This window comes from Bidens hawaiensis, unplaced genomic scaffold, assembly GCF_021521415.1.
Source record: "Bidens hawaiensis isolate Kalapana, Puna unplaced genomic scaffold, B.hawaiensis_p1.1 tig00002338_1, whole genome shotgun sequence".
Classification (NCBI taxonomy): Eukaryota; Viridiplantae; Streptophyta; class Magnoliopsida; order Asterales; family Asteraceae; genus Bidens; species Bidens hawaiensis.
Genome location: NW_027491126.1, coordinates 2,119,685 through 2,146,339, shown reverse-complemented (window position 1 = coordinate 2,146,339; position 26,655 = coordinate 2,119,685). Strand labels below are relative to the sequence as shown.

The following is a 26,655-nucleotide window of genomic DNA, read 5'->3' as shown; positions in this document are numbered from 1 at the left end:
TGGCAAATATCTCGGTGACGCGTTTGGTGAGTGGTGTCCATCTGGAGTTCCGGTTCGACGACTGCATGTTATCCCTTCCGCCTAACCGAGGGTGCGAGCCGGATGAGGTGTCAAAGTTTACCCTTGACTGCCAAATACCAAGCTTTCTCTTTTTGTTTTGTCGGGCGGTAAGGACGTTGTTTTCTCTAGTCCTCTGCGTGTAGAGGTTTGTACTCTGGGGAAATCCCTACCCAGTTGCTTCTCCGTTTTGGCAAAGCGCTTGGCCGCCGTCATGATGGCATCCCCTGTGGATGGCATGCCGTCTTTACCCGTCAACGTGCGGATAAGCTCTGGGTATTCGGCGCCCTGGATGAAAGCGGCGCGAACAAGATCTTCGCTTATGGTTCCCAGACTCAGCTTTTTCGAGTTAAAGCGAGTGATGAAGTCTTGTAAAGATTCATCCTCCTCTCTAACGCAGTTGAGGATCGTCCACTGTTCTTCAGTATATTTCCTCTGTTGACTGAAGTGCTGGCTGAACTTGTGTTGGAAGTCCGCCCAATCATAGATGTGGTGGACCGGTAAACAATCAAACCACGCCCTGGCCGCTCCAACCAGCGTCATCTGGAACATATAACACCACGTGGGTTCCGTCCAGTTGCTGACGGTTGCCCCCGCTATGAATCTGTTCAAGTGATCGTCTGGGTCGGATATACCATCATAAGTGCCGATGTTGGACATCTGTTTGGCACTCTTCGGGGCGATTGCTTCCGCAATGTCCCATGCAAACTTGGATGTTCCCGCATTTGCAACAGTTGGTCTAAAGGTTTTGGAGAAGTCACGTGGGTTTCCCCCCGCGTTCCTTGGTTTGAAGGTTTCTCCAAAATTCCTTCTCGGTTGGAAGTCCGTTTCTTTGCGCTTCCCTTTCGCCCTATGACGAGGGTTTGCGTCACTGTCAGATTCTTCCCAATCTTCATCATACTCGCACTCATTAGTCATGTTGAGCTGTTGTCGAGTGCTTCCGAATTCGTCAGCCTGTTGGAGTGAACGTAAGCGTTCATCCAACTCAGCTTGGAATTCCTTCTGACGTGCTTCCGCCCACGCTTTAACTTGATCAAGTGTTTGGCGGGGGAGCCTTGTCTGTTGTCTTTCCAACTGGGTATCGGTGAATCCCAGTGAAGGATTGTTTACTGCACTTGCCCCGGCTTGGGTAACCGGGGTAGTGTTCGTAAAAATTGTGTACTCGCCGGTGTTTCCCCCAGTAGCTGGGGTTGTGGTTACCGGAGTTTCTTGGTCACTCGTTGGCCTTGGCATCGGAGTAACCTTAACCATCTTTCCGGAGGTTTTGAAAAAACTGAGAAAATTAGTTCTAGCTTTTATGCACGGATGGCGCCAATGAAGAAACACTAAGTGACCCCGGCAGATTAAGGATAATCTTAGGGTTAAGTAGATGTTTCCCACGAGGGTTAGGTCCGGCAAAGATGGTTATTCTTCTGATGACCTGCAAAACAGACACCGTGAGCTCGTCACTGAGAAGGGGGGGTACCTCCTTGTGACCACCCTCCGGCGTGAGAATCAGACTAGATTGCTCTGAATATAAGTGTATATTAAGAGAAATAGCTAGATAAGATAATATCAGATGATATGTGATGATGATACCGTTCCAAGGTGTTGGAGTATTTATAGCCGAAGGTAGGTTTCCAAGCAGGTACAGCCAGCTGTATAATATTCCTTTTCCACCAACTGTGGGCTACGTACGTGCCATGCTGGTGGTTGGTGGGTAGGCAGCGGCTGATAGTGACATGGCCGGCTGTGTACTATTCCTTTTCCACCAACTACAGGCTATGTACGTGCCACGATGAGGGTTGGTGGGTAGGCAGCGGCTGATAGTGACATTTTGTACTAGAGCGTGCTCCTCCTCGTACTGTTGTCGGTGAGCTGTCACCCTGTGATTGGTTCATGGGCTGCTTTGGTCAGATCTTGTCTATTTTGTTCATACCTTGGCAGGTATAGTACAAAAGATCTTCCAGAAGCGTATGGACTGGCTCATTTGGGCGGGAGTATTCCCGCCTTACTCATTCCTTCTTCAGGTGACATTACTGAATTATTGAGAGTTAGTGCCTTGTGCGTGTAGCCTTACTATTAGTGCGGGTAGCCTTCCCTCATGGCTTGTATCCGCAGCTGCGGGAACAGGCGGGGTACTTCACCACTGGGAGGCTTTTCCTGCGGGAACAGCTGGCGTACTACGCGTAAGGTCTTCATCTCTCTGAGCATGGTGGGTCCTGCGGAACCAGTTGGTCTCTGCGCAGACGTCCCTCTTTAAGGTGAGTCTTGCGGGTTCAACTGGGCTCTGCTGGGACCTACCTCTTCAATCACAACTCCACTTTTAACAAAAAATTTCAAACAAAAGCTCCTCTTGAACTTGGTGGGATAAAAATAATGTGGTGAGAAACAAATGATGCAGACAAATTCAAGCATGCAATCAACTGTTTATGTAAAAATGTTCATTCGTTTCCCCTCCCCCTTTTTTCAATTGGTAAAACTAAAACAATTGGTCAAAAATAATCGGGTCAAATATGCTAAAAGTACCCCCAGTTTATATTTGTAGCGTAACGTATCAACGATGTTGTTTGCTTAAATGAATGTTTAAAAGCCTCTAAGAGACTTAAACATTTGGCAAAATTGCATCTTCCAATTACATGTCATAACCCATAAACAAGTACTACCGAGCATTTAGATATTAATAATTTAACAATATCCTTTATAAAGTAAAATCATCAAAGACAATTAGCATAAAGTAAACTGTTTACAATTTTGCATACCTGATGGCTTCGTCTTGCACCGTAAATGGTCTTTTAAGCACTAGCAGGTGACTCAATTTTGACTCAAAAACAACACTGTCAGAACCATCATAATAATAATAATAGTAATTTGATCAACAAAACAAATCAGTCTAAAAAGGTGAGCTTGATAGTCAATGGAACTAGTGGCCGATAACAACATTCAGCGAACTAGGGGCAAAGAACAACATAACTGAATCTAATAAGTTGAAATCGGAACCGGGTAATTGGCGATTTTGATTTGGAGCATAAAACGAAGTTTTTGGTTCGATTTTGATTTTGAAGCAGACAACTTGGAAGGGTTTTAATTTGAGTATGAAGTTTCATGGAGGGAGTTTGAGAATAAGAGGGAAATTTAATGAATATGGAGGGAAATATATTAATTTGAGAGTGAAATTGAACTTATCGATTAAAAGATGAATTACTAAAAAATGATTTGATTTTTCTGAGTTGCTCCGTCGACCATCGTTGCCGGGTCACTTAAAACGATTTTCTAGGATGCTGTTGTTAGTTATGGAATCCTAGGTGGCGGTGATGTCGTGGTGGTGGTATTATGGTGGCCAGGAGTGGTGTTGGCATGTTGCTATGAAGGCCAAACGGTATTTTAATTATTATTTATGTATTAACTAGTTTTTATCCCCCGTATTACGGGGCTGTTTTACATTACTCATTTTTAATATTTATATACTTTTTTGGGTTTAATTTTATTTATTGTAATAAAATTTATAATATACTTAGAGTTTGATGATAAAAAGTTTCACAAATAACTAAGATGTTATAACCTGGTTTAAAAGTTATTTGGGTTTGGTAAGACCCAAAACCAGCTTATTTTTTTTATTATAAAATTGTGTTTTAATTATAAATAATATTTTTTAAAAAAAAATCATATAATAATTTTTAGTATATCTTATTTTATTGGATTTCATATCAATAATTTGGTGAGACTAATTTTTAATTTAATGAGATGTTATAACCGTTTAAGGAATATCTGGGTTTGGTAATACCCATACACGTGAATTTGGGTCAAATGCATGAGAAGCCTCAATTTAAAAATCAAGCAAATCTGGTAACTCAAAAAAATGGGGAGCGACCACATCACGACACCTATGATTTTTGGGTTTTCGTTTATATATATTATAGATTAACAAGTTTGTCATCACTCCCAATTTGATATTGTGCTACTCCTATGGTTTTTATTTTTTATTTTTTGTGGCTTACAAGTACTTAAGGTGTGTTAGTGTTGCCAACTACGGTTACAAACATCCTTCCGCTGTTGTTTGTTACACGCAGAACTTGATAACTCAATGTAAATACGATGTAAGTTTTGGTATTTTAAAAGAAACTGATGTTCTTGTAAATGGGCTAGGTTCGGCTATTTAGGGTCATTGTTTCGGGTGTTTGTAAATGCAACTTTAGGCTGTGATGAACACGCTATTTAACTAACACGCAAGTTTAAACTTGGCTTGGCATATACATAGGATGACAATTGGGTATTCCATTTGCAATTTATCTTGCAGCCATGTTTGTGTAACCGTGTTGCTATGATGTTCAAATGGGTTTGAGCCTTAAATCAATATCCATTAATATGCATCTTTATTACCATCAATTCGCAAGGGCAGTTTGAGTATTTTCAAATGAATTGATGTTTTTGTAAACTGATTTGGTTTAGTTAATTTCTAACTGTCTTTAGTTATTTTTTCAAATCACTAACATGTCAAAAGATAAAGAAAATTCAGTTTCGGACTACAAATTTATCAGCGGTCACCGGATTCAAACTACAAGGATGCTGACTAGAAAAGGACATACTGCAGGTTATACTACTAAAGGTAAATTTAAGTCCCATAAGGTAGTTTGGGTATTTTATCGGTTCCTTACTGGCTATTTTAGATAATTGTTTTAGGAATTTCCAAATCACAAACGAGACAACAAATCAACGAAATCTAGGTTCGGGTTGCTCAGTTCTATTGCTACCGTATTTTGTGCGTGAGTTACAGGTGATTAAAGCTTTCACTTTGCCAACTGCCTATGCATGTGTCTTCCTCTCAAAGAGAAACAAACGCTTTCACATGTGCCTATCATATGCTTAACAAGAAAGAAGCAAGGTTTGAATAAACATTATTTTGTATGAAACAGTAAAACTAAATGAAGCTTGATTTTACAAAAGCAATTATTACAAACTCATATGCTTAAATGTTGGAAATTGTGGTAGATTATAAATCTATCGGTGTAGTTTAGATTATGAATTGTTGCAAAAATTATAATGTGATGTGCATTTTATGTAAAAGTAAATTATTTACATTCTGAGACGATTTATGGTGTGTTATGGACTTGATTTGTGGTGTCTTTTGTACTGGATTGATTTTGGGACATATAACCTGAGCCAATAAAATGTACTTCAATTCATTTAGCAGTTTCATATGGGTCGTGGCGAGACGAGCGTGGCGAGCAACACAGACTTCACATATGCATTAACAAAACGTTATTGCGCCACAATACATGACAAAATCGCCAATTTCACGCCCCCGCCGCAGGGCGCGAGTACACCAACTAGTTACTATTAAATATATATTCTCAATGAGTGGGAAGATTAAATATAATTAATATTTAAAATTAAATTTTCTACTAAAAAATATTTAAAATTTGAAAACGATATTTGAATAATACGGAGGAATAGGAATAATTATAAAACACATAATAATAATAATAATAATAATAAAATTAAATGGATGCACCTAGATCCATTTCAATACCTAACCACGCATCTGAATGGCAGTTTCTGCCTCTGGCCCTCTTGTCAAATGTAGCCTATTTGATGATCGAGGAATAGCGTACAAAGGACATTAGGTTATCAACCATCGAATAGTCGCTGCCGTTTCACTCCTGTGTTGGTTAATTCATTCTGTTTGATTTGCGTTACCATGTATCAGTTGAACCTCCTTATACGATTTCGTGAACCATACGAACACTATACGTCACAGATACGTACATCCATTAATATGCTCACTATGGTTTGTTAATTGCGATTTCGTTTATCATTCCTATGACTAATACCATAACTACTTGGAATAAACTAAATTGATAAAATGTTTCTGATGCTAGCATAAGACCTAGTTCATAAGAATAGTATTTTATAGAATGAAGATTTATGTCTTCTTTTAAATCTTATAATAAACTTAAGAGCAAATGAGTTCTTTAACTTTGAAGTCTTTTAACTGTTTATGAATTGATACTGCAACAATAAAAAAATCACAAACGCCTCGCCCTAGTTAAGTTCTGTATACAAACTAATTGATGTTTATGAAATAGACGCCTATCTGTTATTGTTTGTTGGGCTAATTAATGCAATGTGTTGTTTTAACACAACAATTCTATAATATTAGCACGTGAATACTTAATCTAGCTCTCAAGACATCCATGGATATCTACTTAGTTGTAATTTGAGCCAAAATCTTTGAAAAATTCAAGTTTTAAAACGGAGCTATTGGAATTGAGTGATAAAAGCTTGTGATGATTTGTTATTCTAAGGTTTTGTTTATTGTTCGGGTAATCGTTGGATATGGTGTTGACTTGGGAAATTTAGTGCTCCAATTTATTTGTATGTGGCTCTTCAGTGTTTTGAATTCAGTTTTTCTTCAACAAAAGACAGTTAATATGTTACCAGTACATATAGTAGTATTATTTTTTAAGTAGAATTCAATTTTCTAATTTTCTGTTTTTCTTTCATAGCTTTTCATAAACTAAAATAGTAAAATGTGAACCTCATTTAGCTTTTTTATCAACAGAAGTTTGTAATTTGAGTTATAATTGTCTATCTCAGTCGTGGGTTCTGATCCGCTCAGATGTTGTATCTCGTATCATTGTGGTATCTCGACATCTCGTAACTCATAATCTCTTTTAAAGTGTGATGCCACTTTTGATTTCCAGAGTTCTGCAAAATCTTCTTGCATTTTGCCATCCTATGAAGTGAAACTAACCACAAAACCATCATTAGGAAAACTTATCACATCTTGTAATGAACACACACTTAATTGCTTATAAACCTCACAATCGATAGGAGCAATTACTATGGATTAGATCTAACTGACTCAAATTATGGAATATTACTTTGTTAGATAAAAATGGTTATTCAATTTTATTGAATTTCAGGATATGAATACTTGTTGGGGTGTTGCGGGTTGATTCGAAGCAACTAAGAACCTATCACTTGCATAAAGACAAGGAAGTTTAATTTAACAAAAATATATGGAGCTATGGTTGATGATGGCATGGTAGATAGATATCATGAGAAGCTTTGCAGTCAAGTTCTATGAAAATGAAATTCTCACCCAAAAGAACGATTAAAGTCATCATGTTGGAATATGTTACTTATTATAGAGTTTGTTTTTTTTCCTGATATTTAGAATATGTTTCGGATTGAACCTATTATCAAAGTTATAAAATTATGATTTCTACATTTACAATATTATTGAACTTCCAATTTTATATTTTATATATTGTGATTTATGTGGCAAAATTATGTGTCACCAAAAATAATACATATATTTAAATGAAAATAGGTTTTACTAGCACAAAATTTGTGTTGCAAAAGTTATTTTTAGATTATGGCAAAATAAAAATGTGTCACTAAAAACAGTATAGATATGTAATTAGGATTAATTTTTGAAGGCACAAAAATTATGTCACAAAAGTCTTATTTGATATTGTGGCAAAAAAAAAGTGCCACTAAAAGCACAAAAACTTTGTGCAGCATATAAAAAAGGTGGCACTAAAAGGCTTTAGAGTCACCACTTCTAGTGGAACTTATTTTGTGTGCCGCACATTGTTACATGGGTGTTTAGTGGCACTTTTTAGGTTTTTAGTAGCATTTTTTGTATGTCACTACATGGCATTTTTTTGTAGTGTCTATTTTTCTTTTACATTTTCCTCTCTAAAATATGTCTTCCGACTCATCTTCGACACCCGAGTATACACACGACTTTTATTACCCGGGCCCGACGCTATTCAGGATTCTAAGTCTGAATATGGAGTCATTTTTTCTACGGTTTGAGAGGTTGCTAAGCTCTTAATCCAACAATGCGAAAGTTCACAACCACAAACATGACGAACTGCGCTTGAAACAGATTGCAAAGATGTTCATGACCGGTTGGTTGTTAAGAGACTATTTTTCTACAAACTCGATTTTAAATTCAGAAAGATTTTGGCAGCGCTTTCGGATGAGTCTCCAACTATCTTTACGAATTGTTGGTGATTCAGAACGCATGTATAAATATTTCCAACAAAAAGAGGACGCGAGACGTATACTAGGATTTTCTCCTATGCAAAAATGCATGACGGCTATTCGTTAACTGGCATACGGGACTACGAGCGACGTCATGAAAGAGTATTTACAGATGTCGAAAACATTTGCTCATAGGGGTGTTCAAGAAATCCGAACCAAAACTGAAACCCAAATAAACCAATCCGAATTCTTATTCGGATATTCGGATCGGATCAATCCGAATATCCAAATAACTAATTCGGATATGGAATTTTAAAATTTTCGAATTGTTCGGATTATTCAGATTTCCGTTTAATCGGAATAAAAAACATTTGTTTAGTGATATTTTCCGGTTTGGTATATTAATTAGACTATTATTTGAAGTTTAAAGTTTAAATTTGTGTTAAGAGTAATCCGTATATTTCGGTTCGTATGTTTATTGTGATTCTAAACTATTAAATGTTATGAACAAAAAATAGGAAAATGTTTTAGGCTTATCTCGGATTATTCAGATAATTTCTGATTTTTAGGATATTATCTGAATCCGATCCGAATTGAATTCGGATAGATTCCATTTGGATAGGAATATTCATAATTCGGATCGGATCGTATTTCGGATAGGGTCCAAAATTCTCAAATCCGAATAACCCGAATAATCCGTTATCCGATCCGATGAAAACCCCTATTTGCTCGTGAGGCCCTTCACATGTTCTGCAAGTGTGCGTATTATTATCATTTTATGTTAAACTTATTATTTTTTATGTTATATTTATTATTTTTTGTTTAATCTAATATATTTTATGTTTTATTGTTAAATTTATTATTATTATTATTATTGTTGTTGTTGTTGTTGTTGTTGTTGTTGCTGCTGCTGCTGCTGTTGTTGTTAGTATTAGGTATTATTCAACTCTATGGGCGAAAATATTTGAGGAGTCTGACTCAATGTGACATACAAAAAATATACGAGGTTTATTAACAACGATACGATTTTCCCGGGACGATTGATAGCCTCGATTGTACACGTTGGGATTGGGAAGCCTACATAGTTGCTTAGTAAGGTCAACATCACCGGAGTGATCATGATGTCCAACACTTATACTTGAGGCGGTCGATCATTTGATCTCTGGATATGGCATGCGTTTTTTGGTATGCCGGGCGCAAACAATGACATAACGATCATACATTTGTCTCCTATTTTTAACGACATCATAGACGGGGTTGCACCCGACTTTTCATTTTCAGCAAATGATGCCGACTATTGTTGGTGCATGATGTCAGTAGTTCAGTGTCTAGTGTCTGTAATCGAGTTTGTAATGTTTTGTATTTGATGTAAGCGAAGTTAGCTAACAAGTTCGCTGATATAGGCGAACTTGTTAGACAAGCGAAGTTAGGGACAACTTCGCCTGAACATGCCAGGCGAAGTTGTCGTGATATATATTGATTAGGTTACGGCTTAATCAATAAGAAGTTTTATTATTCGAGTTTACGAGTCAGAGAGTCCTGTAATCAGCGATTGATATCACGTGTTTAAGGTTGCAATATAACGAGTATTTGTTTATTGTAACGTGTGTTCGATTGTGTTAACTCGTATCGTCTTCTACGCTCGTAACGTCTTACGTAGGGATTCCGCACCTACGTAGAACGAGATATCTCGTGTAGATCCGGCTGGGAACCGACAATTGGTATCAGAGCTTTTGCTCGATTGTGTGGTTCGGGATTATCACGCGGGTGTAGAAACCGTTCCGTTCGACTATTCGCGGGACGAGTTTTCTGAGTTTTTGTGTTATACTCACCTCCTACAATCATAAACAACCCATAACACCTTCACAGACCTCGTAAAATCCAGAAATCTAACCTGCATATTCATCGTGTTCATCAGGCGAAGTTGCCGTCACTGTTCGTAGGGTTTCAGCGAAGATATAAGGTTAAGCGAAGTTATCCACAACTTCGCCTACCTTCTCAAGTTCGCCTTTACCAGCGAAGTTACCCACAACTTCGCCTACTTCACAAGTTCGCTTACCTTAAGCGAAGTTATCTACAACTTCGCCAAATCAGGCGAATTTAAAAAGAAAGCGAAGTTCAGAATCAGCGAAGTTCAGACTTAAGCGAAGTTATCCACAACTTCGCCTACAGTACTGTTAAAAATAAAATTTTTATTTTTCGGGTTTCTGTGTGTTTCGTGAAAGATGTCTTCAATCAACATTACGGAACTAGTTAAGATGGAAGTGGAAGCGGGTTCGGCTACAAAGGCACCGAAGATGCTTAAGAAAACCGATTATGTAGCGTGGAAAGATCGTTTTGAACAATATGTCAAGTACCAAGATGCTAGGATGTGGGTATGCATACAAGATGGTTACATTCCACCTACTGCTGAGTATGAGGGTCGTGATCAGATAAAGAAATACAAAGAGATGGAAGAAGAAGAGAAGAAAATGTATGAGGCTGAAAGCAAAGCTCATGCTGCGATTACTATGGCTCTTCCACAAGAGATTCTACACACCTTCAGAAAGTATAAGACTGCTAGAGAGCTTTGGGAAGCTCTTGAAAACCGTTTTGAGGGTAATGTGGGAATTCGTGCTTCAAAGATTAAACTACTTAAAACCCAGTTCTCGGTCTTCAAGTATTTGAAGAATGAATCACTTGATGATATCATCACTAGATATTATCATCTGATGACCGAACTCAACAACTACTCCATTACTTACAAAGAAGATGAAATTGTTGAAAAGCTTCTTGATGCTCTCCCACCGAAATGGGAGATGTACACTGTGTTGATGAGAGAAGACAAAGACTTTGCCGACTATGACCTGGAAACAGCAGTTAACAAGCTACTAACTTTTGAACTAAACATGGTTCGTAAAGAGACACCTACTGATCAGGTTCAAGATCCAGGAATGTATGGTGCAAAGGTTAATACAAGTTCAAGTTCGAAGTCTGATTCGTCTGCTTACTACTCAAAGGGAGAATCGGGCGCTAACTCAACACATGAAGGTCATGTATCTCTCAACATGAATGGTGATGTGTGCTTTGTAGCTGGAGGATCAAATGCTTCTAAACCTCAAGCAACCCAGAGTAGTTTTTCCCCAAATGTTTCGAACAACAACTACTCAAAGATGCCCATGAGTGTTAAATTTGCTGAACAGCAGTTTGCTCTCTATGCATCTTTCATTGCTTCATATGAAAATTACATTCAGGGTTAAGATTGTTGATCCAGCAATATTGGAGGAAGACTATGATCAGATCGATGCTGATGATCTGGAAGAGATGGATCTGCAGTGGCAGATGGCGATGATTGTGAGAAGGGTTAAGAGGTTTATGAAGAAGACAGGAAGGAAGTTTGTTGGTGAGAGACCGGGTTTTGACAAGTCAAAGGTGCGTTGTTACAACTGTCAACAGAATGGCCACTTTGCGAAGGAGTGCACGAATGAGAGAGTTGAACGTAGTCAGAACAGGTCAACACACCAGAATGGGGGTGGTAATGATAATAGAGCCATGATTTCCAAACAGAATGGGGAATATAACTGGAATCTGCATGTTGAAGAAGTGTTCGAACAGACCAATATGGCGAACATCGAAACTGCAGATACTGAGGAAGTGACTGGCGAAAGTGAAGCTTACATGGCAGAGGCTCAAAATGAAGCTTGTATGGCAGATGTGAAAGATCAGCTCACCGAGGTAAGTACTAAACTCCCTTGCACTAAGTGTGAAAATCTGTCTGAACAATTGACAACTATAACTTATCAGTATGTTAGTTTGGATGCTCAATTTAAAACCTTAAAAAAAGAACATCATTTCACTAAAGCTAGAGAAAATAGTTATAAAGTAAAAAATAAAAGCTAGTGAGAAAGATATTAGGAGTCTTAAAGCAAATCTAGCTGAAAAAATTAAAGTAATTGATCTTAGCTATGAAGTATTAGAAGAGAAAACCAAACTAATAGCTGAAAGGGATAAACAGATAGCTGATCACCAGGTGAAAGTGGTGGAACTTAACAGGAAACTTGAGAAATTTAGAAATTCCACCGCTATACTTGATCACCTCGTTAGTGATCAAGGTTCCCCAGTTAAAAGGGGAGGAATTGGTTATCATGAAGTTCCGCCATCGTACAATCATAATTACACTTATGATCCTAGTAATCAGAAATCTGTTGATGTTGATTATAGTCAGACAGTTCCGGTTAAGGTAACTAGTAAAGAACCAGAAGTTAGTAAAGGCGAAACAAGTAAGCCTGTTTCGAGTGTTAAAATTTCTGCTCCTAGTCCTGTCTCATCAAACTCGGACAAGTCATCAGAGTCGAGTGAGACAAAAGAAAATGCAGTATTACCAAAAAGTGGAGAGAAAAATTAAACAACTGGAAAGAAATCTCCACTAAACCCGTATGTTCCACCATATGTGAGACAAACGGGCAGTAATGCAGCCTCATCATCTAAAACAACTGTTGAAAAGAAAGTTGAACACAGGAGTTGTTTCAGATGTAATCAATTAGGACACCTAATTGCTGATTGCCCTCTGAAGCGGAGATTCAGAGGTGTGAGACCTTCAAAAACTGATAATAGAACTAATCACTATAATGGTAAAAATGAAAACTCTTCAAAGTTCAGAAATTGGACTAATCCAGGTTTTCAAAGTAATCAACCTCAGTTTTTCCCCGTTAACAATCAAATCATGAGAAATAATTCATTTAATTCTAGAAGGTTTGGATGGCCTCATAGTCAATCTCCAAGAAGGTATCCTTTTAGGACTTACAGAAATTATTCTGATACTAACTTTGGACAGCCAAGGTACGGGATGTATCGACCCAAGACCAATAGGTCTTGGGTCCCCAGATTTTAATCATCTGCTTTAATCGTGCAGGAACAGTTGAACAGGGCTGCAAACAATCAATGGGTTGTGGATAGCGGCTGTTCCCGGCACATGACGGGTAACAAGAATTTGTTACACGATTGGAAACCTGTTCAGGGAGGAAGAGTGAGTTTCGCTGGAGAGAGCGGTGGTAGGATTACAGGAATTGGGACGGTGACTAACGGAAAGATGACGTTAGAGAAAGTGAATTTTGTTGAAGAACTGAAGCATAATCTACTAAGTGTTTCGCAGATTTTTGACAAAGACTACACCGTGCATTTCACCAAGAATGAAGCGATTGTGCTATATCCTAGTTTCAAGATACCAGAGGATTGGATTGTTATGAAGGCTCCAAGAGAAAAGAATATGTATATAATGGACATAAGGTCGACTGAGATGACCACAGAAGAATCGTGTCTTCTGTCGAAAGCAACTGAATCGGAGTCCGAGTTATGGCATAGGAGAATGGGGCATATTCATCTTCGGAAAATGAACTACATTGTCAAGAATGGGCTTGTGCTGGGTGTTCCCTTGAAGAATTTCAACTTTGAAGATCAATGCTTATCGTGCAAAAAGGGAAAGCAACACAAGAAATCCCATCGCACCAAGAAGGTTAACTCAATAGTCAGTACCCTAGACCTACTTCACATGGATCTCTTTGGTCCCGTAAATGTAAAAAGTCTAGGGGGAACATCGTATTGCTTGGTGATCACTGATGATTTCTCTCGATACTCTTGGGTATATTTCCTGAAGTCAAATGATGAAACGGTTCTGATGGTAATAAATTTGATTACCAAAGTTGAGAACACTATGGGAAAAAGAGTTAAATTCATCAGGAGTGACAATGGGACTGAGTTCAAGAACTATCAGATGGAGCTCTTCTGCTTACAGAAAGGAATCGAACATCAGTTCAGCGCTCCGTATACTCCGCAACAAAATGGAGTGGCTGAGAGGAAGAACAGAACGTTAATTGAAGGAGCCAGAACCATGCTGGCTGATTCGAAACTTCCTGTGGTGTTCTGGGCTGAAGCTGTTGCAACAGCCTGTTATATCCTTAATCGAGTGTTAACCGTTAAAAGATTAAATAAAACATGTTATGAACTTATGCATGGGAGAAAGCCCAACTTGAGTGCTCTTGAACCATTCGGGTCCCCGTGTTCGATATTAAAGACAAATTCTAAATTTGGTGAAGTAGCCGACGAAGGAATTTTAGTCGGATATGTTGTTGGGACTCCCAACAGACGTGTCTTTAATACATCGACCAGCAAGGTTGAGGTGGTGTGTAACACTGATATCACAAGTTACAAATCACCAAAACCAAGCACGGGACCCGCTGGGGTTTTCGACTATGATAGACTTTTCAAATCTTTTAACATACCTTACTTGGATTGTGCAGAAGTAGATGAAAGAATTGCTTCGAAGATGATTTTTGATGAGGAAGACAATTATGTGCAACGACCAAAGTATGATGAATGTCAGCCTTCCTCGTCAAAAGCTGTCGATACCCCTGCTGCCTCTACTGAAGAAGAATTTTTCAATCCGTTTCACTCTCAACAACAATCACCCACTGATGAGCTACCTTCGAACCTGGAAGACAATCTAGATGTCAGTGCGGTTCCGACTACGAGAGTTCACAAAAATCACCCATTGGAGAATGTGATAGGTGATCTGTCCGACGGTGTACAAACAAGACAAAGCTTGAATGAGCACACATGTGTTTATACAAGCATTAAAGATTCCGGCATAATCAACGAGTGCTTGTACACCTGCTTCATCAGCCAGATTGAACCAAAGAACTATCAAATGGCTCTCAAGGACAACTCGTGGGTCGAAGCCATGCAAGAAGAATTAGCCCAGTTTAAGAAGATGGAGGTATGGAACTTGGTTGCAAAACCAAAGAATGTGCATGCGATTGGCACAAAATGGGTCTTCAAATGGAAGAGAGATGAGAAAGGGATTATTATCAGGAATAAGGCGAGGCTGGTTGTAAAAGGTTTTAATCAGCAAGAGGGGATTGATTACAATGAGGTGTTTGCTCCTGTGGCAAGATTGGAGGCCATTCGTTTGTTTTTGGCATTTGCTGCACATAAGGAGATGAAGGTATTTCAGTTGGATGTGAAGAGTGCGTTCCTAAACGGTAAAGTCGATGAGGTTGTGTACGTTGAGAAACCTCCGGTTTTCCTGACCCAGACTTTCCTGATCACGTATACAAGCTAAGTAAAGCACTGTATGGGCTACATCAGGCCCCTCGTGCCTGGTATTCCACACTATCCGACTACTTGCTTGAGAATGAGTTTGAAAGAGGAAAGATTGATAGCACTTTGTTCTTTATGAGAAAAGGGAGCGACTTTCTACTGGTGCAAGTCTACGTGGACGACATTATCTTTGCTGCATGAAAAGTCGCCATGTGTCAGGAGTTTGAGGCCGTCATGAAGAAGAGATTTGAAATGAGTGCTATGGGTGAACTAACATTCTTTTTAGGACTGCAGGTTGATCAGAAGAAAGATGGGATGTTCATTCATCAGACCAAGTATGTCCATGATGTTCTCAAACGCTTCAAGATGGAGGACAGCACTCCATACGATACTCCAGTCTGCGTCAACCACAAATTGGGTGCTGATTCAGACAACGATGCAGACGTGGACCCAACTCAATATCGGGCAATAATAGGTTCTTTAATGTACTTAACTGCTTCTAGGCCTGATATAATGTTTGCTGTTTGTCTTTGTGCTCGCTTGGCAAACCCAAAGGAATCTCACTTGAAGGGTGCGAAGAGGATTCTACGGTATCTCAAAGGCAAGCCTAAGCTGGGGTTGTGGTACACGAGAGGAGGAGACTTGGAGTTGGTCGCCTACACAGATTCTGATTATGGAGGGTGCAATCAGAGTCGGAAGTCAACTACAGGTGGATGTCAGTTTCTTGGTGGCAGATTAGTGTCATGGCAATGCAAGAAGCAGACCTCAGTCGCGATTTCAACCTGTGAAGCAGAATACATGGCAGCATCTAACTGCTGCTCCCAGGTTCTTTGGATTCAACAACAGTTGCGCGATTACGGTCTGAATTTCACTCATACTCCTATTTGCATTGATAATACTGCTGCTATCTCAGTAACTAACAATCCCGTAAAACACAGTAAAACTAAACATATTGACATCCGTCATCATTTTATACGGGATTGTGCTGAGAAGAAACTGATTGTGCTCGAAAAGGTTGATACGCTAGATAATTTCGCTGACATGTTTACGAAAGCGTTTGACAAAACTAGATTTCAAAACCTTGTTGAACTGAATGGGATGATCAATCCCGAGTAACCGTGTTTTTATCTTTATTAAAAAAAAAAAAGGTCACTATCGCTTAGAATTATGTCGGTTGCCTCAGTTTGAATGACATATCTTCGGATATGTTTGGTCCTCATTTCTACTTGTTGAATATAAGGATAGCCATTAACCAGATGACTGAAAGTGATCGGGGCGGTTTATGATGTGTTTTTATTTTTTCGCTGAAAATTAGTCGATCATACTTAGTTAGAATGACACATACTTGTATGTGGTCGGTCCAGCTGATCCATTGGATCTTCGGGATAGCCGTTTACCTGAAAACTTCAATTTGATCGGGGCGATTGAAGTTAAAAATTTTTCCGGGAGATGAAATTATTTTTCAAGTCTACTACTTCGTAAGAAGTTCCTTTACTATGTTTAACAGAAAATTGATCCAACCTTGGAAAGTGATAGATATACTGATTCTGTGTGCTTAACTAGTGAAGTTATTAGGCCTAAAAGACTTTAGAACAGTCATTGTATGTCATGGTAGCTTTTTATGGTGCGTAAAAGTAGAAGTGATACTAACTAAATCTACTCAATTTTACGTGGAAACTTCTTAACAATTGTGCATGCCTCCATATATATCTTTCCGAATGATAGGCAGAAAAGCGATTACCCAGTCATACACGAGCCCGTGAGTGTTCTGATTCCCGTGAAGAGAGTGTTTTAAGATACTGCAGTGATTCAGATTCGGGGACTTGCAGTAGTTTATCTGACGTTGTGAAAATAAAAAAAAAATGTGTGAGTTATTGAGACATTATAGAGTTCATAATGATAAGACTTCTCAATCAAGATGCAAGATAGAGAACGGGAAGAAGAGTCTGACGATCGAAGAGCATTTACTATTTAATCAGACACTACGGGTCGAGGTCAACTCGGGGTGACATGGGGAAAGCCAAATACGCTTTGAGAATAGATAGGAGGCATCATAATCTCTGAGTTGTTGCCCACTTAAGTTTTGAGCTTAATTGAACCGAACCCGTATCACAGAAACGATGAAAACCATTTTAAGTTATTACCTGCTTACAACCTGTTTCTTTATGTCATAATAAAGCTGAACACGGATCTGTGTGACAGTCACGTAGTTAGTATGATTCCTGTTCGGATCTTTTCTAAAACATGATAGTCCCTATCGAGACTGAAATTTGATCCCGTGTACTTTAAATTTTAAAATTTTTCTACTTATGTAGTTGTATGATTTTATATCTGGTTACTTGGTCTTGATCGTATCATTTAACACATTAAAGGTTGTTTTAAAACTTAATTGCAAGAGACGATGATCACAATGCATCGGAAGGTGCAGGTGGTGAGTTGCCAAGAACTGTACAAGCTCTTGGGACTTCCACAACTCAGGGGGAGTCGACAACTGCAGCTGGTGGTGATGATGTGGTGGTAGTGGAGGTTGAGGAGATGGATGATGACTTTATGTGTGATGATGATGTATTACCGAGTGATGAGATAGAGAAGATTGGTGAACAGATTGGGATTGATGATGAGATAGAAGAGGAAGAGATAGTAGAAGAGAATGTAGAGCATGAGATTCCAGAAGTCGATAACGCAGATATGAGTAAAGAGATGGGAAATGATGAGACTGAATGGGAAGAGCAGCCTTGATGGAAAGAAGGCTATGCTCAGTGGTTCGTCAAAACGAAGAAACCAGCGGTCCCTACTATGTTTAAGAAGACTTACAACATTAGAGGCTATGCTGAAGCGAGAAAAGGGATTATTTGCTGGATATACGATGAGCAGTTGAGGCTCTTTGTGATTAAGAGATATGATGGTATTCAGTACTTCAAAAGAATGTTGAGATCGTTGAACACACTGCCAGAATGTGAAGTGAAAGACTTAGCCAGATTGGGATTGATAAATCGAAGTGATGATAATATGGCTAGAGTCATCAGGAAGATAGTATGGAAGGAGAGTATAAAGGAAAAGAAGTTCGAGCTGCTGAAACCACAGAAGGGTAAACTTATCAAAGATAAAGATAGAGGGTTGAGAGCAGATGGCAAGCCTTGGATGATTATGAAGTATAAACCGATCCGGTGTTTGAAAGAAGTGCCGATGAAACAAATGCCCAAGGATGTGCTCAAAGAGTTGAAGTGGTGGTATGTAGATTGTGAGACAGCTGAAGCAGTGATGGAAGACGAAGATGAACAAGAGCTGCTGAGAGTCTATGATCCGATGCATCTAGTGAACCTGTCTCGAGCTGATCTGCAGGTGCTGAATGAGAAGAAAATCTTTTATATTCCTGCTTGGAAAGACGAAGCGAGGAAATATCAAAGAGTTGTTTCGGTATGTGTACGAGAAGGAGTGAATGCTTAAAGATGAAGATTCAAGATTGTTGAAGATTACAAGACACGTGCTTGAAGATAAAGAGATGAAGCTACTGCCAAGGGGGAGTCTGTTGGTGCATGATGTCAGTAGTTCAGTGTCTAGTGTCTGTAATCGAGTTTGTAATGTTTTGTATTTGATGTAAGCGAAGTTAGCTAACAAGTTCGCTGATATAGGCGAACTTGTTAGACAAGCGAAGTTAGGGACAACTTCGCCTGAACATGCCAGGCGAAGTTGTCGTGATATATATTGATTAGGTTACGGCTTAATCAATAAGAAGTTTTATTATTCGAGTTTACGAGTCAGAGAGTCCTGTAATCAGTGATTGATATCACGTGTTTAAGGTTGCAATATAACGAGTATTTGTTTATTGTAACGTGTGTTCGATTGTGTTAACTCGTATCGTCTTCTACGCTCGTAACGTCTTACGTAGGGATTCCGCACCTACGTAGAACGAGATATCTCGTGTAGATCCGGCTGGGAACCTACAACTATGAATATGGATATTAACGTCAATATTTAAAAAAAAAAACACGAGTCGGCCAGAAATGACAACGAAAGGACATTCGGGTTATTAAAAAAACTTTGGAGTGTAATTAAACAGTCTGCTCATATTCACCAAAAGGATAAGTTATGAAACATAATGTACGCTTGCATTATCATACACAATATGATATTAGAGAACTCGGGCAGAACTAACTGTCAAGACGAGTACAATGATGTACCAGGGTCGATCTCAAAACTAAACATTTATGAAAAAATTTCTAATTATTAAAAACACGAAGAAGAGAAACGAATCACAGTCTTCGATCGAATTTGATTGAACATCTTTGGAAATACTGATGTAGATGTCGTGCTCTAATCGAAAACAAGTATTTATAAAACTTAAATATCTATAACTAGTATGGGTAAGTAAGGTCGTCTCCACAGGGAATCAGTGGAAAGTGCAAGTAAAGTTCATGATTATTAATTAATTAACTAACGCGGACAGTCGATGTCAAGCAGTTTATAAAGATGATTATAAGAACACACGATTACTTTTAAAGCTGTAAAAAATTATGAGAGAAAGATTCACTTCAGGTTCAGGTAAAGTGATAACCGACTAATCACAGATTCTTTGAGATTAATTGCGCAGTAATTACTAAACCTAACAGTTGGGTTGTGAGGACAAATGATACCCTAACCGAATTGTTGACACAACTGAACTCCGGTTTACCAAATTACCAGTTTAAAATATGAAAATCAGTTATAAGCAATGACTAACGATTATTGGTTCAATGACATAAGAGCTAACCCTACATGTGATGAACACAACCAGAAAAATGATGCAAAGTTTGACAATCAAAATCATAAACTGTTTAAACAATCAATTCGTAATGTAAAACAAGATTAAAAACATTCAATCAAGTTCATAAGCATTCAAAACATAGAATCTGATCAAAGTTAGTTTACACAAAACCCTAGCCTAAAGTGAATACAATGGTTTAGCCTGACATCGGCATCACGAAGGATTCGCTTATCTGATAAGAGGACGAAAGCATGCGATAAAAGAACGAACCGGAGGCTTCGGGATGGTGGAAAATCGTCCTAGGGATTGTACTTGGTTGAAGGAATGAAGGATATCTCGAATGGAGGCTGAAAAACTGATTATATCAAAGTTAGGGTTATTTTTCCCGTCAGGAGGATCTTAGCGCATCGCTAACATCCCAGGGGTGTGATTTTCGCGCCGCGCTAAAAACTCAAAATTCTGATGATCTTAGAAATACGCTGACATCACCATCAGGACCCTTTAGCACCGCGCTAAAGGCGTCTGACCAGAATTTTCTTTATTTTCTTCATTTATTTTGCATAGGAAAGCGTGTCAATTGTCATGAGTTTTCTACATCTTCGTTCCAAGCCCATAATTCATCCTGATAAGCGTCCTTAACGTCAAGTATCCTGAAGCACATAAACACGCCTGAAGTACCAAAGTTCACATAATATTTAAACTAAAAGTAAACAAAAACTATAATAATATACACGACTTTTGCCCGACCATCAAATACAAACCAAATAATGACGACGAATAAGATATTTTGATTTAGTTTGTGTTTTATGTTTTTAAATCTATTAATATTATTTTGTTTTTATTACATTGTGTTCTTTAAAAATTAAAAATTGTCTAACGTTGTCCTTCGGGGCAAACAAACCATAAGGGCACGGGAGAGGAGGGGGATGTTTTAAAAGGGGTTTTCTAGTGAAACCAAACATCCCCATACGCCCGCCCCGTATAGCTTTGTTCGGGGCATATATCCTCTCGTATAGCCTGTAGTAGGACACTCAAAATTCATAAAAGTGTTGTCATATGTACCCTAGCTGTTTGTCAGATTATTTATAGCAAATGTCCACCAATATTATTTTAGAGCAATTGTGTCCATGTTTTAGAGCACCTACCCAATAGTGACGTCTCTATACAGTTCTCAATAACCATGTGACATCCTCATCAAAATGCTAAAACTAAATTGTTTTGTTTAACTTTCCTGTCTATATATTGACATAATCAATGAGAAGAGGGCCGCGTTGATTGTCAATACCTTCCTTCGAAAACCAACCTCTATTATTTACAAGTAGGTAGGCATAAATATCTTTTTACTTTTAGTTGATAGTTGTAGTTAAAGAAAGATAACTTGCACATGGCAATGTGGTATGATACTATAATATAATTGACTGGTTATGCGGTGGTTGCATTTATACTATGACATTTAAAAGCTAATAAAAATATACGACGGATTAGAGGTGGGCAAATAAACCAGTTAACCGAACCAACACGAAAACCGAACCGAAACCGAATAATTTAAACCGATTATGTAGAAACCGGTTTTGAACCGATTGAAACCGTAGGTTTGGAACCGGTTTGTAATTTTCTTCACCAAAACCGGTTGACCGAACCGAAACCGGGCAAAAACAGCCAAAACCCGAACCGAAACCGATCAAAAACCGAACCAAAACCGATTGTCATTGTTCATGAAACCGGTTTCAACCCGAACCGAAACCGATCATAAGCTGGTTTTGACTTTTATTGACCAACCCGAACCGGTTTTAAGTTTTAAACCGGTTTTTAAGTGGCAAAACATGCGAGGTAAACTAATTAGTCTCAACTCTCAATATTCCACTAATAACTACAACCACTAATTTGGTTCAGTGATAAAGAGTTTGCTTTACAATCAAATGATTGTAGGCTTTAGTCTTACTTGAAACATTTGATGAAATTGGTGGGAAAAAAAACCTAGTTGTAAAAAGAATAGAAGAATATATTCCACCAACAACCAACAAAATCATCATCATCATCTCACACATAATCAACACATGTTTTGGAAAACATCAAAACAACCAAACAAGAAAACAATTCATGTTCGACTTTCACTTAAACCAAAAACAACGTTTTTCACATAATAGTGCAAGGACTAATGCTATCAAAATTATCATACGTGTCATATTCTTTGTACGGGTATGATGGCACGTAACTGGCCCGTGGCAGAGGATGTATGCATTCACTGGTGGTGGCATTAATGTGATTATAACCGTGATTACAACCATAAGAAGACGGGTATTCAACTAGAGGCGGACCATAATGACAACGTGGCAGGGTATAAGGGTTATAATAGCCATTAGCTTCATAATAAGGGAAGTTACCCATTGACCTTTGATAAGGCATGTTATAACCAGGATTCATGGGACCATATGGACCATGATTGTAGTATCTTTGTCTTAGTTGTGGGTGCTTGATTTTAACTGTTACCATCTCCGCATGCTCACCGGTTCGCAACGCCGCCTTTAATAATATACTCGGGTCCACTTCTCCCGATACTGTAAACAAGTGTTTTTCAACATCCCATTCGACCGAATAAACACCTAACATTTGAATCATTACATCAAACACTAATGGAATAAACTCTATAGTCGCCTAGATTGCGGTTCCCTCACGGAACGCAATTCCCTAGTGAGGGCGTATTCAGTACGTAGGGGTTTGGTTTAGTTCGGTTTGATGTTCCCAATTCAAAACATAATTTACCAAATTCGAAAAATTTAAATTATCAATTTCAAAATCCAAATTCCAAAATCCAAATTCTAATAAAGAACAAAATAGAAAAAGAAAACATAAATGTTGTAATTTAAATTATAAGAAAATTCTCTAAAATATATTAATTTGCTTTAATATAAACGTATATGTTCAAAACTATAAATTGATTCTATTACTTTTAATTTAATTGATTTGCTATATTTGAAAACCACAAGGTAAATGGGAAGGTCGGTTCTAATTGTTTTTTATTAACCCAGATTAATTTTTTATTAATATTTAACACAACCCAAACTACATCTGGATAATGGGTAAGCGAGCAACAAGCTGCGCCACTATCCCCTTTTAGATCGCAAAGCCTATTCTACTAAATATCAAAATCAAACCTAATAGGTACGCCATATCGATTTCTTGGCGATTGAGAACAAAAGGATCCAATACGAAGTACGCGCTTACTATGTGACTAGAATAAACATAATATATAAATGTATGCACACACACATAAATACTTATAAAGTAAAAGCTTACCACGAATCGAACGCAAGACGTCATGCACCTTCATCACACAGCACTCGCATCTGGAGTGGACTCTCAAAGAGCATTCCTTCAAATATAAATAAAATAAAGTTCATATATGTGGTGCATAATTATTACTATCAGTATATACATATGGATCAAAAGGTTTTACCATATCTGCACATGCCATGGTGAAAAACTTATATTTTTGACGATGAAACAAACAATAGTAATAATAATAAGAGGAATTCCAATATATATATGCAGAGACGATATCTTTTAATTTGGGAAACTAGTTATTATATTAGTTTTCCAAGATCATGCATTTTATTACCAACAAGGAAGGTGTTATCAACTCCAAGAATAAAAACTAAATAATCAATGTAACAATATTCTTCTAAAATATTGGCGTTTTTAATATTTTTGACTTCAAATAATATATTTAGAGTGTTACCATCAACCTTCGACGGTAGATATTGTTTTCACAATAAGGTAAGTAAGTGCACTTTAATAAGTTAGAGGAATATAACTTTAGGTAGGCTTGTAAAGGAACCAAACGAACACGAACCAAGCATGTTCGTGTATAACCGAACAAACGATCGAACAACTAAACGAATGGAGTTTTCTCGTTCACTGAGCATGTTCGTGTTCGTTTATGTACGTTTGTTAATTAGTGGTATGAACAAACGGTTCACGAACGTAAACAAACAAAGATATTTGAACATAGATAACAACATAACTAAGAAAACACCAATTTAAAAAGGAAACGTGAAAATCTATACATTATGCATACAACTTTAATGAAACTAGACTAAATTGTAAGAGGTGATATTTTAATTTCATATAACTGAAATAAAATGTAATTGGCCCAAAATTTTAAGTGAACTAATATATAAATAAAGAATTTAAACAAACATAAACTTATAAACATAAATGAAAAAGCGAGACATGTGCTTATGTTCGTTCGAACAAAATAATTTGTTCTTGCTCGTGCATTCATTACATAAACGAACATACACAAAAGGTGCACTAAATGTATGATTCGTTTACATACATAACTTTAGGCATGTGGAAGTACTCAAGTACACCTTCGGTTGTTGTAGGAAGGAGACAGTGTTGTGGAATACAAAATTTTGCAGCATCTGAAGGAAATACTCCAAGCCATTTTATTTCAGGAAGTTTCATTATCTTTGCATCATATGCCATTTGCTTCAAGTGTAAAAATTAAAAACTTGTTATTTTTATCATTGAGCTGAATCTATATGTGGTCAAAATGTTATAAACCCATACGGTAATGTTGCTTTCTGTAAAACGAGTTATTTACGTGGTGGGGTCAAAAAAGTTGATTTTGGAAGCATTTTTGTTCATCTTTTTTTTGAACGGTTACTTTCACAGTTAAGTTATCTCACTGCGCGAACACGTCGCGCCCCGCCAACCCACTCAGGCCAACTATGTTGACATGATCGGGATCCACACTGGCATCCGAGTTTGGCTTGGCGTTCACGGTAAAACCCAGTTGGTTCACCCCGCCCGAAGGCACGACATGTTTTAATGCTCTGGTAAAATCCGGTCGGAATCAGTATTCGAACCCGGGACATCCGGGTCATCCATCATGTTCCTGGCCATTGGGGCAAGCCCCGCACTAAACCATTTTTGTTCATCTTGATTAGAGTTTTTTCAGAATATGTTTCACATAAAAGAATTTGCAATATGTAGCGATCAGTTAACTGTTTACTCTTTTTTTTCTGAGATAATATGCTTAGTTTGAATAATAGTTGGTTAAATGGTTTAGTGATTTGGGTCGGGTTTAATAGTTCATGTTTAGGACTAAAGTTGTAGGTGTTGTTTGAGAAACTGGTCTTGTATGACATATTTGAAATAAATTCTCTTTCAACAAAAAATCTATTTGTTTATCAAAAATAATAATTTTTTGATGGTAATTATGGACCGTGTTCACATGTTGGTAAATATGGAAGGACCTAAGTTAACAAGTTGGTTTAGTTTCCTAATTGTAATATGATTATTATGGTAATGTCTTGATCACCAAGTTAGGGTTAGATTATAAATATATGGCTTCTTTAGAGCCTTTAGATGTGAGATCAATAGAGTATTATTATAACGAGTTTTGAGTCAGGTCTCTTGTAATGCAAGTTTTCTGAAACTAAGGTAGCCATTTGCACAAAATAAAGAATATGTACTAAAGTTGCGTAGTTGACCAAACCACATGTACTAAAATGGCACTTAACTCAACTTAAAAGTGTAAATTAATTGTTCAATTAATTAAATTAAAATCTCCCAAATTGCTAACGTATCAAACGGTCTTCTATGAACTCGTGCATATTCAACACAAGATTCTTCAACATTCTCACCGTTTTGATAATCTCCCAAATTGACCATCATTTGCAGTAGATTGTCTGAAATCTTTCAAGTGCTACCGATACACTACATTCTGACAATATTTGATCCCTTGTATGCTCAGATGAACACATTTCCTAGTTAAATCTATCCTTAACGCAATCCCAAATATCATGAGGTGCAGGCCTGGCTCCGAGAAACACACAAAAAATTTGGGCCGAAGGCGAATCTAAATTTGGGCCTTAAGACTTAAGTAAAATACAAACTCGATAACGCAAATAAAAAAGCAAATTATATGATGATAATATTAATTTCAATACACATATCACACCCTGACTTACGGCCTAGGCGTGTGACCAACAGTTGGTACCGGTTTTGTAAATGTATCAGAGTTTAGCGGAAGTCTTTTAAAAGTATTAATATTTTGAAATATTAATTTACTTATAAAGCTTTATTTATAATAAAATGTTAATATTTCTTTTGAAACATTTTATAAATAAATCTTTATTTTGTAATAATATTTAATTTATTTGAAAAGCTTTTCGGAAAACAAATATCTGAGCGTTTTATTTATAAACCTCGTTTGATTTTACAAATCATATTGTTTATAATCTTTTAAATAATTAAAACAATGAACCATCTCTACCTTGCGAACATCCACTTTATGAATGGCTCCAATTCTTGATACTTTAATCACCTGAAATGTTAGAAAATACGTCAGCGATGTGCTGGTAAATACGTCGACGCTAAAATATTTTCTTTTACTCTGTTACCCCTCGAGGCTACGCCTGCCTCGGCCCATCGTGGGTTAGGAATAACAAAGTTAAATAACACATTTATAAATTCGAGCCCCTACACTAGGTCACCTCAGTAAACACCGCAGCGTTCGACTTAGTTAAGTACCCGTAAATATAAACAACGGTCGTACTCCCTGCTGGAGAGCGTCCTACGACCAAGGGTGGTGCGGCGTACCCACCGCGTAGTACCACCTATGTATGGATCCAGACATACGTATACCACAGCCTGAGGGCTAGGCTTATACTCTTATTTATAACGGTTTTAGGAACACATAGTTCCTTGTAAAAAATTTACATATAACATGTTTGACTCAATTTAAAATAAGTTATAAAAGTTTGGGGGTGTATTCACCTTTTCGCTTTGGG

At 37.7% G+C, this 26,655-nt stretch overlaps 1 protein-coding gene across 1 annotated transcript; it reads right to left on the bottom strand.

Moving 5' to 3' along the window:
* Positions 1-21,988: 21,988 nt before the first annotated feature.
* On the bottom strand, positions 21,989-23,327 carry LOC143618689 (uncharacterized). The gene is made up of 3 exons (XM_077090796.1): positions 23,310-23,327; positions 23,150-23,225; positions 21,989-22,455 (listed from the first exon to the last, which is right to left on the bottom strand). The coding sequence occupies exons 1-3, from the start codon at positions 23,325-23,327 to the stop codon at positions 21,989-21,991; spliced, it is 561 nt and encodes a 186-aa protein (XP_076946911.1).
* Between the last annotated feature and the right edge of the window lie 3,328 nt (positions 23,328-26,655).

Bases quoted from the DNA above. Each gene is read 5' to 3' on its own strand.
- LOC143618689 (XM_077090796.1), bottom strand. The intron at 22,456-23,149 runs GTAAGCTTTTAC...TTCAAATGTTAG, and splicing joins CGTCTTGCGTTCGATTCGTG to GTGTTTATTCGGTCGAATGG.